The 18060-nt window shown below is 56.8% G+C and overlaps 1 protein-coding gene across 8 annotated transcripts in view; it reads left to right on the top strand.

Moving 5' to 3' along the window:
* Positions 1 to 18060, top strand: part of MAP2K4 (mitogen-activated protein kinase kinase 4) — a 50290-nt gene that overhangs the window by 20025 nt on the left and 12205 nt on the right. For 2 of the 8 annotated variants that reach the window (XM_029056878.2, XM_029056877.2), the window contains 3 exons: positions 6518 to 6595; positions 12132 to 12173; positions 16772 to 16946. In XM_029056878.2, coding sequence (XP_028912711.1) covers positions 6518 to 6595; positions 12132 to 12173; positions 16772 to 16946 — 295 coding nt within the window. Of the gene's footprint in view, positions 1 to 6517; positions 6596 to 11225; positions 11626 to 12131; positions 12174 to 16099; positions 16637 to 16771; positions 16947 to 18060 lie in introns of those variants that run through there. The other 6 variants (XM_029056879.2, XM_029056883.2, XM_029056884.2 and 3 more) reach the window with 5 other exon arrangements.

Raw genomic sequence — 18060 nt, forward strand, 5'->3', positions numbered from 1 at the left:
GCCCTTGAGCGTCAGAATTGTCCCCTGACGCCAGTATGTCGTTACTCCCGTTTGTACAGGTGGGGAAACAGGGGCACAGTTGAGTTTCAAAGTCCAGTAGTCACCAGATCTCGGGCCCCAGAGCTGAATCGCAGCCCTACGCTCTATCCTGCAGCCCGCACTGTTGACCTCTCGGGACCCCTCTTCCTTATTATTAATAGCAAACTATTTGTTAAACACTTACCGTGGGTCAAGCACCGTTCCCCGGACTGGGGTAGGTACAAGTCATTCAGGTTGGAAACCGCTCCCGGCCGTCATAATCTAAGCGGGGGGAAGAACGGGCCTCGAACTCCCATTTTACGGATGAAGAAACGGAGACCCTGAGATAAGTGACTTGCCCCAGGTCACACATCAGGCAGCTGGCAGAGCTGGGATTCGAACTCAGACCCTCCGACTCTCGGGGCCCGTGCTCTTGTCCGCTAGCCCCCGCTGAATGAGTGGAGTCCGGAAGCGGTCCAGGAGGAGTCCGGAGGCTTCGGGGAGAGGCCGGACCGGGAGATTTTCGAAGGGCTGATTTAGGCCTCTCGCCACTCCTGTCAATGGAGGGTATTTAGTGAGCACTTCCTGGGGGCCGAGTGCTGTAGTGAGCGCTTGAGACCGTTCACCAGCTCAAGCGGCCACGATCCCTGCCCTCGGGGTGTCTCGGTCTAGCGAGGACGTTACGACCGATCGGCCACGACGCGTGTCCCAGAGGCGTCTCTTCGGTGGCAAGAGGCGGCAAGCAGTCGGCAGGTGGAGGAGTAAAGGAACCAGGAAGTTTCCCTTCCCTGCGATGGATTCGTCTTTCCTCTTTCGCCCGCTGGAGCCTCGGATTCCTGGCGGTTATGGGAGATTGAGCGCACTGCTCCCAAACCGACCCGACGGGGATTCAAGACCCTCTCCCCTCCACCCGGCCCCTTAAAATCCGGTGTTTTCGTTTGGAAAGACAGTTCGTTCAGCCTCAGGTTTTAGGTTTCTCACCCTGACCTCCGGGTGTGACTTCTTTGCTGTCGGTCAGTCAATCAGTGGTATTTATTGAGTGCTTACCTTGTGCAGAGCACTTTACTAAGCCCTAGGGAGAGGACGGTGACACAGAGTGGGTAGCCACGCTCCCCTCCCGCAGTGAGCTTACACTCTGTCTCGGTGTCGCCCCGATGACACCTCTTTCCCCTTCCCCCTAGAAACCGCGTTCTTTAGCCCCACTCAAGCAACGGTCTTTATTGAGCCCTTACCGTCCGCTGAACGCTGTTCTGAGTGCTCTGGGGAGTCCGGTACAACAGAGTTGGATAAGAAAAAAATTATCTTCGTATTACGATTACTATGTGTCAAGCGCTGTTCTAAGCCCCCGTAGATGATGACGATCTACCCCAGTGCTTAGTACAGTCCCCGATATATAGTAAGCGCTTAACAGACACCGTTAAAAAAAAAAAAAAATCAATCAAAGGTATTTATCGAGCGCTCACCGTGTGCGGAGCACGGCACCGAGCGCTTGGGAGAGTACAACGTGATTGGTAGGCGCTTTCCCTGCCCCCAGTGAGCTTATGATCTGTTTGAAGAAGACTTGACACACACAGCTCCAGTAAGAAACACGCATGTACCCACACATACGTGAACACAGACACATAACACAGTCACGTCTGCCAGACCTTGCGTTTCCACCTCACGCTTGGGCCGAGATGCAGCCGTGGCATCCGGGAAGGTTCCTCCCCCCACGGCCATCTGTCGGGAGACAGCGAGCGGCAGAGGCGGAGGAAACGGTCGGGCCCCCGCGCTTGGAGCCGATGGAGGCGTGAGCGCTACAGCAGAGCGGCCTAGCGGAAAGAACCCGGCCCTCGGATCCCGGGTTCTAATCCCGGCTCCTCCGCTCGGCCTGCCGGCTGACCTTGGGCAAGGAACTCCGCTACTCGGGGCGTCCGTCTCGTCGTCCGTCGAATGGGGATTAAACGTCGCTCCCTCGCCGTTGGACTGCGAGCCCCCTGTGGGTTGGGGCTGCGCTCTATCCCGGCGTCTAGTACAGTGCCTGGGAGGCACGGAGTAAGCCCTGAACAGATGCCGTAAATCATCCTGTGGCCCTAAGATGATGGGGGTCACTGGTCTCCACAGTCGTCTGGGTTGGATTCCCTGCCTTCCTCATCCCAGGTCTCTGCCAGCCTCGGAGATGCCAGTCAGGGACTCGGCACCTAAGAAGCGCTGAACAGACACTTAGTATCGTCGTCATCATCCTTGTGAATTACAGATACCCAGAGCGACGGCTTTTTGCCTTCCTTTTCCCCATCCTCGCCCACCTGGACTCCAAATGAAAAGTTGGCGTATTTTGCTCAACGCCGGGTTCTACGGGACCGCAAAGCCCGGTTGCAGGAAAATTCGGCCTGTACTGACACGTCCAGGAAACACAATCGGACGTTCGTCATGATTTTGGAATTTGCCGAGCACTTACCGTATGCCAAGCGCTGTACTAAAGGCAGATAGAAGATCATCAGGTCCCGCAGGGGCTCACTGTCTGAGGAGGAGGGAGAACGGGGATTGAGTCTCCATTTTGTAGACGAGGGAACCCAGAGAAGTGAGGTGACTGGCTCAAAGACGTGGAGCAGACAGGCGGCAGAGCCGAGATTCGAACTCGGGGCCTCTGACTCCCGGGCCCCGGCTCTTCCCACTAGGCCACCCTGCTTCCCATTAAAAAATTGCCCCTTCCAGACCCGGGATCGCCGGCACTTAAACAGTGCTAACGTATCCATACGGAACTTTTGGTCGTGTGCTGAAGCATCCTCTCCCGTATGCCTTCTCACGCACGTCTATTCGCAAGCCCGCAAACATTCTGGAGAATACAAGTTGCTAGGGAGAAGGAAGTTAGAGATTGAACTGATTTGTGGCCGAGAACCCGTGGGTCAGTAAATCGAGAGAGGCCACGGATTATTAATCAAACGGGTACCGCATCTGCGGAGATTTAGTGGGCAATGTATTTCCGCATTCAGTTAAAAACCGACTGATCCACCTGATTGGTCTGAGGGTGATTCAGATAATCTAAAGTTTGGACACTTAGAACGGTGCTTAGCGCAGAGTAAGCGCTTACCAAATACCAAAATTATCATCATAACTACGATCCGTACTTCGGGTCTCTCTTGGAGTAACGTCGGTGATCCGAGTGGATTCAAACCGAAACTAGCTCAGATGAAAAAAACAAAACAATCACACGGTTAATAGACCTTTGGCTAAATTGGTCTGGTAATAATAATAATTAGGGGACTCGTTCAGCGCTTATTACGTGCCCCGCGCTGTTCTGAGCCCTGGGGTAGGTACCGGTCAATCAGGTTGGACACGGTCCCCGTCCCACAGAGGGCTCACAGTCTCAATCCCCATTTTCCAGATGAGGTAACTGAGGCCCAGAGAAGCAGAGTGACCTGCCCAAGGCCACACAGCAGACAAGTGGCAGAGGCGGAATTGGAACCCAGGCCCTTCTGACTCCCAGTCCCGTGCTCGCTCCACCGAGCCACGCTGCTTCTCTAGAGAGGAACAGATTTCTCAGTGCGTTTCCCTGCGCCTATTAATCTGGTTTGATGGATCACCCAGCGCTCATAAGAACACGCACCTTGCAGAGATAATCCCTTTGGTATCTGTTCTTTAAGAACGTGGTTTTAGCTTGAGGCCGATCCTGCCCGTGTGGTGTTTCGATCGATTTTACTCTTAAGCACTGCTTCCCGAAGCCCCTCTCCCCGTTCGCAAGCGTTTCCAGGACCTTTACGCCGAGGCTTGGGGACTCTAGAGGTGCTGCCTGCCTCTCCTCTTTCCACTGACTCTGCCTCACCCTTTCAAGATTTTCAGAGATCCGCGGCCCAGTCAGCCCCGCAGAGGGCACACCGAAGGATGCCCAGAGATTTGTTTTCCTCCTTCGGCCCGCAAGATAAGGATTTCCAGCTTTCTGATTAGCCAGGCGGATGAGGCCCCTCCCCTCCGTCCAAAGACCGTCCTTCCGAAACAGCCGTCGGGCCCGAAAATTGTCTTCTCTCTCTCGGGGAGCGTCAAGAAATGCCATCTCGGCCCTGAGGTCTGGCGTCTCCTTCTGGACCCGAGCCGCCTCTCTTGTCTCTACCCCGGCCCCGAGCGCCGTATCCGGGCGGTAGTAAGCGCTTAATAAGTCCCGTAATGGTTATTAATGGTCTACGCTAGGATTTTCCTCGTAGGGCATTTAACGGCAGTGCCGTTCTCTCTCGAAGCCTCCCTAGCCGAAACGTCGCTTCAGAAGCCTCGGCAGCTTCTCCTGCCAGGCGGGGAATCGAGCAGCTGTTGATAACGGTCGTCTCCGGTTCCCCCGCTGTTTCGCGGACACGGGGATGGCAGATGAAAGCGGCTAGGACGGTCGGTTCTCAAGGGTGGAACGAGTCCCCGGCCAATAAGGAGATATTTCAGATTCATCTAAAGGCCTCCAGCGGGCCTTCCTCCAGAGATGCTCTCGATAATCCTTCTCAGAAGGTGCCGTTCTCAGATACCCCCAGCGACAGTGTAGCCGCAGAAGGACGAAAATGGCAGCCGATCCCCGAAGAACGTCCCAGGCCACGGTTCTCTATCCCCGCAGCACGGTGACCGGGGAGCCGGTTTTTGTTTGAATCCAGTAGAGGGTTACTTAAACCTTTAGATTTTGCCGTCCAGTGGTTAAGGATCAGGATTTGATTGAGTTCAGAGTTCTTCGTTCTGACTCTTTTCCCCTTAGGATGCGTCCATTTTCAACATAAACAGTGACCCTGACCCTAATTGGCTGATTTGGCAACCCGAGTCAGGAAAAAGAAACCCTACTAATGATAAGAATAATATCTGTGGTATTTGTTAAGCAGCGATGCTTCTCAAAAAGGTCGGGCTGACCTCCAGCCTGACCTCCAGGTTCATTTGGGCCTCGAAGCCCTCTCGGGGGTCCCGGACCTTTCCGCCCGGAATATCCCGTCTCCTCCTGGGCCGGACTGCAGCAGCCTCCTCTTGCCTAGCCCCATTCCTCCCAAGACAACAGACTCTCCCAGCGAAGAGTTAAGAAGAAGTTCACGTTTTCCAGACGCTGGTGGAGTCCAGCCTTTCAACCAGTTCACCTGCTTTCTTTCGTCGAAAGCTCTCTTCTATCTCTCTCCCATCACTGCCTGTTTCCGACACTGGGACCGTTGAGAGACGGCAGCGAGAAGCTGTTTCGGATGGGGCAAAATGCTGTAGGGTTTGGTTCCGGTAGAAGGGATCTCTTGGAAGTCGATTGCCACGTAGAGCTTCCAGTCCAGATGGTCAAATCTCAAGGCCCGGAGAGGTGCGTTATTACGGCTGATCCGGTACCAGGGTTCAGATCATCCCTCCCCGTCAGGGCAGAGTGCTTGTCGCATAGTCAGTGTTTAATAAATATCCCCATATAATACCGATAACGATGATGATAAAACACCTTGGGTGAAATTTGGGGTTCGGGGGATTCACCGGGAGCCCGTTTCTCTGTATTTTTCTGTGTGAGGTGCGATCCGGGATCTTTTCCTCCGAGGTGGGGCCTGTTAGGTGGAAATCCGAGACAGCTGTCAATCGGTTGGTCAGACGGAATTCGAAGATAGGTCTGGTGAGGAGGACGGGGCATTCTCCGGGGTCAGTTGGTAGCTTTCAGGCAAGGGTGATCATAATCATCATCATAGTATTCGTTAAGCGCTTGCTCTGTGCCAAGCACTGTACCGAGCCCTGGATTGGTACCAGATAATGAGGTGGGACACAGTCTCTGGCCCATGCGGGGCTTCCTCAAGTAGGAGGGAGAGCAGCTTTCGAATCCCCCGTTTCCAGAAGAAGCCTTTCTTCCTCAGCCCCCCAACCCCACACCCCTCCTCCTCACCTTTCACTGCGGAGGGCCGAGAAACATCAACGTAAACCCGCGGAGATTTCCTTGGGAATTCAGGTCGGCAGAGGGTATGACGCATCCCCGCCTCTGAAACGAGGAAACCGCGTACATTAAGCTGCCGCCAATGACAGACGGCTCAGCTGTTTCCCTGGGGTTAATTTCAGCTATCAAAGACAGGACATTTTTCTCTCCAGAAGGGCCTCAATTGTCCACCGTAGAACTAACCGGTGACCGTTTAGCAACCATTCCTATCGGTAGGGCGCTTCCTGAGCGCGAGACGTCGTACCAGACTGGGCCTCGCGGGTGGCTAAGGTCCGCAGGGTTGCTTCGAGTAGAGCACGGAGCTTCGAAATAAGTCCGGTAACCGTAACGACCCATGCCGATCACTGGACCCCCTTAAATGCCAGATTGCCCGCCGGCCCCTAAGATCTAGCCGAAAAATCAGCTTTCTCGGGGTCTCGGGTCTGGACCCTGCAGGTGCCAAAACCGTAGGACAGCCAGTCTGCACTTTCGAATCGGAAGTTCCGGTACATTTTCGGGCCTTATTGTTGTGTGAAACAGAATCTGTAATTTTTTGTGTAATTCTTTTTTTTTTTTTTTGTCGTTGTTTTTGTTTTTTGTTGTTTTTTTTGTTTGTTTTTTTTTTACAAATGCAAGGTTAGGCTGCAAAATCCAGGATTTCAAAAGCTATCTGCCAAAGGAAAGATGTGTAGATACCTCTTCGGTTTCCACAGGGTTAGTATTTTGCCGTGCGCCTCGAATCCCTCCTTTAAGGCATGTAAATATGGCAATCTTGTGCTCAAGGTGTATATATACTGTATATATGCCTTCCTGTGCAATGTATACGACCCGAATATGGTCCTCGGCGGCTGTGCTGTTCCATTTTACACATAGCCGTGCTCATCTCCGGTTAATGATTCGGATCAAAGCCCAGCGGGCTAACCTCCGGGATCTCGGGTGTAAGAGAGGCAGATATTTCCCTCGGCTTTACGGTGGAATCTTGAATCTGGGCCCCAAAATGTAAACCCGATTCGATCCCATTCGAATCGAGGGTGAGCAGTGCCTTTCCTCTAAGGGGTTTCACGAGACATTTGAAGCGTCAAGGGAGGGGGCGGTCCGAGGAGCTCTCTTCAGCCTGCGAAAGCGGCACCGTCGAGCAGCAGGCTGCGTCCCCGGGAATTTTCTCTGGGGAAAGCGACTCTTGGGGTTATTTCCCACCTTCAGTCAGCTCCCAGTTCCACCATGTGGCAACTCTCAAAAGGACTCTATTTTTACGGAGACCTTGTAGGGGCATCAAAGGACAAGCTGAAAATTCAGTTGGCGGGGCAGACTCTGTTCTTACAAGTCTGCCTTTTTGAGCTTCTCCAAAAAGAAGGGAGCAAGAGGAGAAGAGATGGCGGGGAGCGATAGAAATAGCCCCAGATGGAACCCAGCCCCCTCCGGGTGGCATCTCGGTTTTTTTTTTCCGTCCCACCGGGCCCGTCGCCGAGCCCGGAAGCGAGGTTCTGGTGAGGGACTGGGGAGCCAGATGCGATCCGCCGGTGGTATTTATGGAGCCCCTGCTGCGTGCAGAGAGCTGTAGTCAGCGCCTGGGAGAGTCCGGTACAGCTGAGTCGGTGGACACGTTCCCCGTCCACACCGGTCTCGACCGGCGTGAGGCAACGGAGCTCGTCATTTCTCTCCCCACCGGTCCCCGGAGGGCCCCATCGGTGTCGTTATAGCGCCGAGTGAATAAAAATAATAATAATAATAATAATGATGGGATTTGTTAAGCGCTTACCATGTGCCAAGCACTGTTCTAAGCACACGGGAGATGCGAGGTCTTTAGGTCACAGTCTTAATCCCCGTTTTCCAGATGAGGTATCTGAGGCCCAGAGAAGCAAAGGGACTTGCCCAGAGTCACACAGCTGCCAAGTGGCGGAGCCGGGATTAGAATCCACGACCTCCAACTCCCAAGCCCGGGCTCTTGCCACCGAGTTCTCCGAGTTCGGGGGCCTCAGAGGCAGGAAAAGGCACCCCGGCCTCTCCTTCCGCCGCCTCGAGCTCAGCCGCTCGAGAAGACGGGAGGGAGCCACAGCGGCCCCCGCCGTCCGGGCCGAGCTCCCGGGAGCGGCCCGCTGACCGCCGAGCCTCGGCGGCGGGCCGCGGGGTCCCACAAGCGGGGGGCTCCGAGGGCTCCCGGCCCCCGGCTTCCGACAGCCCGGAGAGCCGGGGCTGCGGCCTCTTCTAGGACAGAATCGTAACTCGGGCGAGGAGGTGGGACGGGCAGGGGCAGGACACAGAGCTGGGCCCTGTCCCTCGTCGGGCTCCGACCCACGAGTTCTCCCACCCGCTCTTCCCGGGGAGCGGGAAGACGCGGGAAGGTAAGGGCCGGCGCTCCGGCCCCTATTCACCGGGACGTTCAGCCGCAATCTCTCCGCCCCAGGGTCCCACCGCAACCCTTCTCCCACCTCTTCCCCGGGCAGCACCGAGAATAACGATAACCACGGTAGTTGTGAGGCGCTTACTCTGCGCCAAGCACTGGGGTAGATACGAGAGCATCCGATCCCACGGCGGGGCTCGCAGTCGTAGCAGGAAGGAGAACGGGTTTTGAATCCCCTTTTTTGCAGATGGAGGAGCTGAGGCCCAGAGGGCTCAAGTGATGTGCTCGAAGTCGCTCGGTAGTTACTTGGTAGTACGGGGATTAGAACTCAGGTCCTCTGACTCCCGGGCCCGGACTCTTGGCGTTAGGCCATGCCGCTTCTCTGCCTCTCTTTCCTCTGCCCGAACCGGGATTTCCCCGAGGGATTTTGTTTTACTCCAGGGGTAGCTCGACAGAGGGACGTGCCGGAGAGTGCTTCTCACGGATCTGGGGGGAAACTGATAAACGGGCTTTGCGTGCGGGGAGTCGGGGATGTCTTCCTCCCCCAGGATCCCCCCCCAAGATAACCAGTCAATCAGCGGTATTTATCGAGTCCTTATCGGGTGCGGAGCGCTGTCCTGAGCGCTCGGCGACAGAGTCGGTAGACACGTTCCCTGCCCACCGGGAGTCGGTAGTCGAGAGGACCAGGACCCTTCAGGGTGGCATGGGATCTTCTGGCCTAGAAGGGCTCCGCCGTCTTGGAGCGGGTCTCTGACTCCACTCCCGGCTCCCTTCGGGCAGAATCCGCCCTCGTGGCGGGAACGGTCTCGGGGCAAAAGAGGCCTTTGCCGAAAGGACCCTCGTCCCGGGTTCCGGGAGCGGGAAGAACTGGCATTTGGCCGGTGTGGCTCGGGTGGATAGAGCCCGGGCCCGGGAGCCGAAAGGACCCGCGATCTAATCCCAGCTCCGCCACTTGTCTGCCGCGTGACCGTGGCCAAGTCGCTTCGCCCGTCTGGGCCTGAGTTACCTCATCTGCAAAATGGGGATTAAGACTGTGGGCCTCAGGCGGGACACAGACCTGTCCAATCCGATGAGTTTGTATCTACCCAGCGCTTAGAACAGTGCCTGGCACGTAGTAAGCGCTCAGCAAATGTCAATTTAAAAAAAAAAAAAAAAGGCCCAGTCAGTCCCGCACATTTCCCGTCAGGAGTTTAGGCCCAGAGAGACGGGGTAGGAAGTTCAAGAACGTCGCCCTCCCGGGAAGGAAAGGCAGAAACTCCTGAAAGGTCACGGCCACTAGGTCCCCTCCTTCAGGATCCTGCTGCTCACCTTGCCCGGAGACTAGAAGGCCCAAGACGAGAGCCGGGCTTCCCTGACGGCACGGGCAGGAAGACAGGCGGGTAACCCTGCCCGCTCCCCCCTAAGACAGCGGCTCGTTTAACGGTCCGGCACCCCCCGATTCTCACAACTGTGGTATTTGGTCATCGCTTACTATGTGCCGGGCACCGTCCTGAGCACTGGGGCATTTACGAGATCGTCAGTTTCCGCACGGGGCTCGCGGTCGCCGTGGGAGGGGGAACGGGTATAGCATCCCCATTGTGCAGATGAGGGAACCGAGCCCCACTGAAGCGACTTGCCCGGGGCCACGCGGCAGGTAAGTGGCGGAGTGAGTCGGGATTGGAACCCAGGTCCTCTGACTCCCAGGCCCGGGCCCTTTCCGCTGGGCCGCGCGGCTTCCCTTCCCTTTCACGGGAAGGTTCACTGCGCTTTCGGGGAGGCCTCGAGGCCGTGCTGCCGTTTCCGTTTTAGCCGGGAGCTCCCCGGGGCAAAGCCCGTAGTTATTCCCGGTCCCCTTCTGTTGGGAAAGAGGGCTGATGGAAAGGTTACCGTAGATGGAGCCCGAGAGAGTCGCCGGGCCACCGGAAAGGGGGCCGCCGGTGCCCTCCTCCAAAAAGAAAATAGACCGTTCCGACTTTGAGGCAGCGATTTGGGGTCCCCTCCGCCAGACGGGGAGATCGGTTTCCCCGGGAATCCCTGTCGATTACGCCATCCGGGAAGAATGGAGAGGGTGGAAGATGAACCGACGTTCGGGCAGGCCGTAGACTCTGCAGTCACGGGTTTTCCGGGACTTCCCCCGCTCCTTTTTCGATTGAACCCTTTCTCCCAGGACTAAAACGAGGGGAGCAGAAACACTGCGCACCTCCCCCGCCCCGTTTCCGTCAGAGCAGGTGACCTCCTTGCCCCCTCCAAGTTCTCCTGGGGAACACTGAATTCGCTTGATGAGATGGACTCGGGACACAGGCAGTTTTGGGGAGGATGCAGCCGATGCTGAACTTTAAAGATCTCACTCCTTTTCAGGGGGCCCAGCTCGGGGAAATAATTGAGGACTAGCAAACCCTGCCCCTCTTCCTGTCTCACTAAACTTTCGGGGGGGGTTTCAAGCCCATTCGTTCCAGCCTCTTCTCCGTAGCAGTAGTCTGGGTGATAGGAGAGACCCGAAGACGGGATATTCCGTCCGTCCCGCCCCCGCAGCAGGTATGGAAGGGTCGTGGGCCGGGCCTTACCGGTAAAAGACAAAGCGGGTGGCGATGAAGGTCACTTAAGAGTTGGGCTACAGACCCCCACCGGAGCCCCCCTGCACTGTGGGAGCGGGGTTTTCGGAGAGCGTGCCCTTGGAAATCCCGGAACCGTCAGGTGCGATTTTGAAAACGTCCACAACGTTTTCACCCTTCCATATCTCCCTTAAGGAGGGAGCGTCGGCCGACGGCTCAGGGCCGCCTCAAACCCTGAGCCTTTAGAACGTGCTCTGTATTTTCCCGCCCCCGAGATGGAGGGAGGTCTCCGGCCAGCTCCCCTCCTAGCTGATTTGCCCTGGTTTCCCAGGTGGGCCCGGAGCGGGATTTGGATAGCTTTAGACCTTTAGGCGTAGGATGGCACCCCCCCCCCCCCCCGACCCCCTTCACCCCTCTCAGACAGGATCCCCAGACAAGGTCACAGGCACGGCCGAATTTTCCAAAGGCCGAAGCTGGGTGCTGCTGCCTGCTTTTATCCGACGCAGGTGCCTCACCTGTTTCCCTCCGACCTATTTCTCTCTCCCTGACCCCGTAAAGGGGTGACGCTGTTCCGTCCCGGGGGACTGGAGCCCAGATGCGGGAAAGGTACATTTCTTACCCGGAAATGTTGTCCTGCCGCCTCGGAACCCTAGACCCTCGCTCCTCTGTTGATCGACGGCCCATCAGGGGGCGGTCGGTGTCTCTGTTTTACCGCTCCCTGCCCGCGTGAGCACTTAACTAAAGATGTGTGTCTGAAGGAAAGCACGCCCTGCTTTTCAAAGGGTGAAAAAGCTGTCTGCTCTGCCTTGTCTCCTAAGTCTAATTGGTTAAAGTCATCAGTCCCGGATGGATGGAGTCAGACTCATTTTCAGGTAAGAGATCTGTCCTTTTAACGCAGAAGAGAGTTGCCAAGGGATGGCCTTAAGCGGCCAGGAGCCCCCCAGTTTAGGATTGTCCCCCCGAGATGCTCGGGGCCGCCCTGCCTCCTCTCCTTAAAGGTGAAAATGAGATTCGGGCTGCCGAGGTGATCCAAGCCGCCCACCCTCCTCTATCGGCAGCCAGCGTTCCCCGTTGAGGCAACGCGGCGCGGAACGTGTCGCCGCTGCTTCTTGAGGCCCGGAGCGCTAGGTCTGGCTGGTTGTCCGAAGCGATCTCTTTTAAGGTGCATGAATTTTAGCCTTCGGCCCCCCTCCCCCCCCCCCCCCCCCCCCCCCCCCGCCCCCAGAGCCCCTGGGTAAAAATGAGGACCGGGTAGACGTTATCGGGCGATGTGATAACGGAAGCGTTGTTTTCCTGTCATTTTCACACCTCTTCCTGGCTGAAGCGAAATCCGATCAACTCGGGGGTAGTAATTCCATTCTCCTGTTCATTTCAAAAGGAGAGAAGCGGACCTCGTCCAGAAACTGTCCAGCAGGCTACAGTAAGCTTAACTGTCCATTAGCCATTATCAGAGATTCCGTAACGGCAAAAAGCGATTTCTCTTAAAGTAATGCGGATAGCCTCGGGACTTGACGCCATTCCATGATTTCACCCCGTGACGGCAGGGCCATGTCTGTGTCATTTTCCGGGATAGTTCAGAATCCGCTCGGAGCCTCCGTGTTGGTTCCCACTCGAGCCCCCACCCGGGCGTTGAGGCCCGCCAGTGGCTTTTCTCACACCGAGAGCGGGGATGCCTTCAGAGCGTAAAATGTCTCCAGCGCCGCAGCCGCAGTGAAAGGCAGACGCCCGGGGCTCCGCTCCCACCCCTCGGGCTCCACGGAGGGCCCGGAGTCTCATCGAAGAGGGACGGACGGCCGCCTCTCCGGGCGAGACGACGACGGCACGTGGTTCGCACCCGAGCTCGGGACCCGTCCCGTGAGAGAGCTCGCTGCCGGATCCGGGCCCGAGCGGCTGGGTTGTGACGGGCGTCTCAGATTCGGCTAAAGGAGAGTGCTGAGGAAAACCGGGAGAGATTCCTTCTTCCTGCCCGGATCTGGAAAAGCGGACCGGGAGTCCATGTCCCCCCACCTCCACCCCCTCCTCCACCCCCACGTCCCTTGCCGGGTCTCACCCAGGCACCTCAGAGGGACACGGGCCCCCAGCTGTCCGGACAACGGAAGTCTGGCGGGTCCAAGGCCGGGTCTCTTAGGGGTCACTGGACGCTGGCCGGAACAGGCAGGGAGGGATCGACTCTGTCGCCCCTTCTAGTCCCGCCCCTACGGGCTCCTCTCCCTCCCTCCCCCTCTGGGAAGGCCCGGGAGCAGTCTAGCTCAGCGCTGTTGATTTTTAGCTGGAGGGAGCAGAGGGGGATCCGAGATTCAGGAAGCTGACTGATTTAGGGGACTCCACCGCCTTCAAAGAAGAAAGCCGGTAGATGGTTCGCAAACTCTCAGGATGCCGCGACAGGTTCGTCCCTTAGATGCGCGGAGTCCAGTGGCCGAGGTCCACTGAATGCGGAACGCCCGTTCCGTTAGGGAAGAGGAGGGGATTTTTGTCAGAGCGAGAGAGAGAGAGACAGACGGGAGAGGCGCAAGGACATTCATGACACTCGGGGAGTTGACGCCTTCAGGTTTGCTTTAACCGAGTTGATGAACTCTCCAAAGTTGCCCTCCCGGTTCAGCCCTGCTAGACAGCATCGCTTTGGAAACGTCAGTCCGGTATCGCCCCGAAACCTCATCGCAGAATTTTTCCGGGAGTCCCGTTGGCTCCCGCGGAGGGACACGTCTCCCCTCCCCCCCGCCCGCTTTGCTGCGGGCTTTTGTTCCGGGGGGGCCCTGGAACGTAACCCAAAGCCCCCCGGTCTCCCAGACCGCGTTCTCTAAAACGGGGAACCAGAAAGCGGCGACGCCGCAGAGGCACTGCGAATGGGGAAGCAGAACCCGTTTCTGCCCAGGTCATCGCCGGCGGAAATCCTCTCCGACTGACGGGGAAAGAGGCCGTGTCCGAATCGCCAGTTCCACTTCCGGGTCCGAATTCCAAAGGCCCTCCGGACCCTTCGAGGGGGAGAGAAGAGGAGTCGCGGAGCAGCTTCCTGCTCTTCTCGCTGCGACGATAACTGGGAGACCTTTTTATGTCACACTCCCTCTCTTGGAAGAACGAGCGGGCCTCTCGAGGGGCCGTCTCCACCTGCGCGCCCGAGCATCAGACCGGCGGCTCGTCTGATTCGCCCGCTTCATCGGCCGAGGTCTCGAGCTCCTGGATCTTGCCCCTGGCGGGTAGCGTCTCTGCCCCTGCCCCTCCGTTCCCGGATCGGACCTTCCGGGGCTCCAGCGCCCCAACTTGAGTTTTTCCGACTTGGGTCCCCCGACACCTGTCATTCCGAAGGGCGCCCTCCTCACGCAGCCCCCGAGTTCTGGGGTCTGCGATCGCCTTACCTTTTCTGGGTTGGGAGGAGACTGACCATCGGTCGGATCTCCGGCCTTGGCCTGTCTTCTCCCTCACACTCCCTCAACCTCCGGTCCTCCGCTCCCCTGGCCCTGGGTGCTAAGCTTCCCCCCCCACCAACACATACACCCCCCTGCCCACCCCCCTCCAAACATACACCCCCCCCTCCCCCCACATACATACACACACCAGGTTTGGAAGCTAAAAACCTTACCCGAGTGAAGAGACTCTTCAGTTTTCCCTCCTGCGAGATCCATTCCGTGAAGCCCAGAATGGACGGAGAGACCTCGTGGCCCTTCTTGGGGTTATTTTCGACTTCACCGCAAAAATCCAGGATTTCATTTCTCCCTAGGAACGTTTAGCCTGTAAGCACCCCTTTGAGAGACCTCCGAGTTTCTCTGTATGGCCTTTCTTTCATCCCCCTGAGGCCTCTGAATTGAGTAGTTTTACACCTTTTCCACTGGGCTGCACATCTAGAGTTTTCAGATAATAAAAGACTTCGATTGCCACCCTGGCGAGAAGGGCCTTCGGTTACAGTCCGACCCGGCCGGTGATAATATTCCCCAAATAGTGGACGGACTGTGTGAGAGGCACCTGTCAGAAGCAGAACCTGTCAGAACCTGTCATAAAATTCTTGGAATTTTTGAACGGGAAGAATTCTCTCCGATTGTTTTTTTTATTGGTTTTTTTTTTTTTTTTTAACCAACCCTCGCTTCTCAGAGAGTCAAAATCATCTTTAGCTGGCGCGTGAGGCTCTTTTAAGGAGACGCTGCTTTTGGCGGGAATTCAGCCGTGAAGACTGATGACCGGAAGCCACTCTGTGTTTTCTTTTCTCAGTGGACGTTCCACTGTCGAGTTCCTTTTAACGCGCGATTTAAAGAGGCTGTTCATTCTGCTGGCTCTGTAGCTCCGTGTGTGTGTCAGGGGTCAGGGGATGGGGGAGTTGGGGGAGTGGAGAGAGAGAGAGAGAAATGTCCTTCATCTGTTTTGCCTTTCCACCTGACGGTGTGAGCCATTTGCTTTTCCATTCTGCAATCTAGATACTTTTGATCTCCAGGTTGGGATTTGCGAGTCAGCCCTGGCTCTCGAGGGCTCGGAGTCTTAGCGAGCAGCCCCTCGGGCTCTCCTGTTTAGCTCCCACCCTAAAGTCTGGGAAGAAGAGTGAGTGGAAAGGGTTTCCGGGACAGGCCTCCGGAACATTTCCTCGCACCTTTGTTTTTTTAAATTGATTTTTTTCCCCCCCGAACTTCTCTTCAGAAGCCAGACCCCGTTTTAATGTCTCTTTAACCAGGCGGGAGTCTGGCGTGACCCAGATCTGCCTTTTTATTGCCTCCGCTCACTGAGGAGAGTGAGATTCCCCGAGTTGGTGAGATGGGGTAGGTTTATCAAACTTGGGGAGAGAAGTAAAACATTAACAGCAAGAAGAGAAAGGGGAGAAATTTTTTACGGTCTTTTTCGAGTGCTTACTGTGTGCCAGACGCTATATTAAGCACCGGGGTAGATACAAGTCAGTCAGGTGGGACACGGTCGTCCGCGTCTCACGTGGGGCTCACAGAACCGAGGCCCGGAGAAGTGAAGTGACTTGTCCAAGGTCCCGCAGCGCACGAGTGGTGGAGCCGGGATTAGAACCCAGGTCCTCTGACTCCCAGGCCCGGGCTTTATCACCAGGGCTTATCCTGTAAAGAGAAATTTGTAAAGAAGAGGACTTCCCTTAGAACAACAAGGGGAAAAAGAAGTTCTAGCTCCTTCCACCAGGCCCCCTCTGTCATCATTAAGGCCAAAATGATGGCGGTGTTTATTAAGTGCTTACCATATGCCGAATCCTGCGCTAAGCGCTGGGATAGCCGTACGATAGGTCAGACACGGTCCCTGTCCCACACGGGGCTCCCAGTCTAGTGGGGGAAGGAGAATAATAGGTAATTTATCCCCATTTCAGAGATGAGGAAAATGAGTCTGAGAGAGATCGTGCCTTGCCCAAGGTCACAGAGCAGACAGGGAGTGGAGCCGGAATTAGAACCCAGGTCTCCAGACTCTCAGACCCGGTACCTTCTCCGGATTTTGCCTCTTCAGATCTGGACCACTCCGACCTTCACGGTGTAAAAAGTTTTGTCCCGCGGGATAAGGAGGGAGTAGACGGCCTTTTCCCTTTTAAGGTCCGTTGCCTCTGCCCGGGCCTTGATCGTTCAAGCGTGGCTTTAAGAGCATCGGAGGAGTCAGGAGGAAAACCGATTTGACCATCCCCGGGCCCAGCCGGCCGGGGGATTCACGTCGGAGAGGGAGGAGAGTTTCAGCTCCCGAGATCCCGCGGGCCAGAGGGGCTCTGCCCGACATCGGATGAGGGCGGTCCGGCTTGCCCCGGAAGGAGAAGCGAATCTGGCGGGCGGAATCGGACGGGGCCAAAACGGAGGGTTGTCCGGCCGCGAGGAAGCCCCCGACCGTTCACGGAAGCGGGAATTTAGCGCGGGCCGGTCTGCAGATGTTGCAAAAGCAAAACCGATGTTCAAATTCAAAAACCTGGAGGTCAGAATGTGGCAAGAGCTTCTGAGATTCCCAGCTTCCCCGGGCGTTTTAAGGGGGCTCCGGGGAGGGGGCGGGGGAGGGGACGGTTCCGAGCGATTTTAAATGTGGAAAACTTGCTTCCCGATATTTCAACAGAGAGAGGCTGAGGACGCACAGCATCGAATCGTCGGGAAAACTGAAGATCTCCCCCGAACAGCACTGGGATTTCACCGCAGAGGATTTGAAAGACCTCGGAGAAATCGGACGAGGGGCTTACGGTTCTGTCAACAAAATGGTCCACAAACCGAGCGGGCAGATAATGGCAGTTAAAGTAGGTGACGCCCGGAGCGATTTTTGCGGTACTTGGATCCGCTCAACGGCGGAAGGCTGCCGGGGCAGTGCTCGGGCCCGCGTCCCCCGCCTCGTCTCGGAGGAAAGGGGGGCTGTCTCTGCCTCGGGATCGGGGGGCGACCGGGGGGAGAGCTGACTGTCGATCTCAGAGGCGGCTGGGGAGAAATGGGCTGGTGAACCCAGCCTCTGGGGGATTTCTACGATCCCCGTCTTAAGTGCCGGTAATTGGGGGACTGGTTGAGCGCTTACCGTGTGCTAAGCGCCGGGGAGGAGACGGGACGATCGGATGGGGCGCGGTCCCCGTCCCGCACGGGGCTCACGGGCGGAGGGGAGGCGGAGGGGAGGGCTGGGTATTGAGCCGCCGTTTTCCTGATGAGGAAACTGGGGCCAGGAGAAGTGAAGTGATTCGCCCAAGCTCCGCAGCCGGCAAGGGGCAAGGGAGAGAGAATAATAATAATGACAGCCATGGTATTTGTTAGGCGCTTACCAAGCACTGTTCTAAGCACTGGAGGGGGAGATACGAGGTTGTCGGGTTCTCGCAGGTGGGGCTCACAGTCTTCATCCCCATTTTCCGGACGAGGTGACTGAGGCACGGAGAAGTTAAGGGACTTGCCCAGAGTCACACCGCGGAGAATAATAACGTTAATAATAATGTCGGTATTTGTTAAGCGCTTACTATGTGCCGAGCGCTGTTCTGAGCGCCGGGGTAGGGACGAGGGAATTAGGTTGTCCCACGTGGGGCTCCCGGTCTTCATCCCCGTTTTCCAGACGAGGTCACTGAGGCCCAGAGAAGCGAAGTGACTCGCCCAAGGTCACAGAGCTGCCAAGCGGCGGAGCCGGGATCAGAACCCCTGACCCCTGACTCCCAAGCCCGGGCTCTTGCCACTGAGCCCCGCTGCTTCACAATCAAAGTAGGATGGAGAGCAGGATTGAATCCCCATTTTGCAGCTGAGGAAACCGAGGCCCAGAGAAGTGAAACGACCTACCCAGGGTCCCGCAGCAGACGAGGGGCAGAGCCGGGATTAGAACCCAGGTCCCCCAACTCCCAGGCCCGGGCTCTTTCCACTAGGCCACGCTTACCCGGACCCGCTGTC

The sequence above is a fragment of the Ornithorhynchus anatinus genome, unplaced genomic scaffold, assembly GCF_004115215.2.
Source record: "Ornithorhynchus anatinus isolate Pmale09 unplaced genomic scaffold, mOrnAna1.pri.v4 scaffold_264_arrow_ctg1, whole genome shotgun sequence".
In the NCBI taxonomy this organism is placed as follows: Eukaryota; Metazoa; Chordata; class Mammalia; order Monotremata; family Ornithorhynchidae; genus Ornithorhynchus; species Ornithorhynchus anatinus.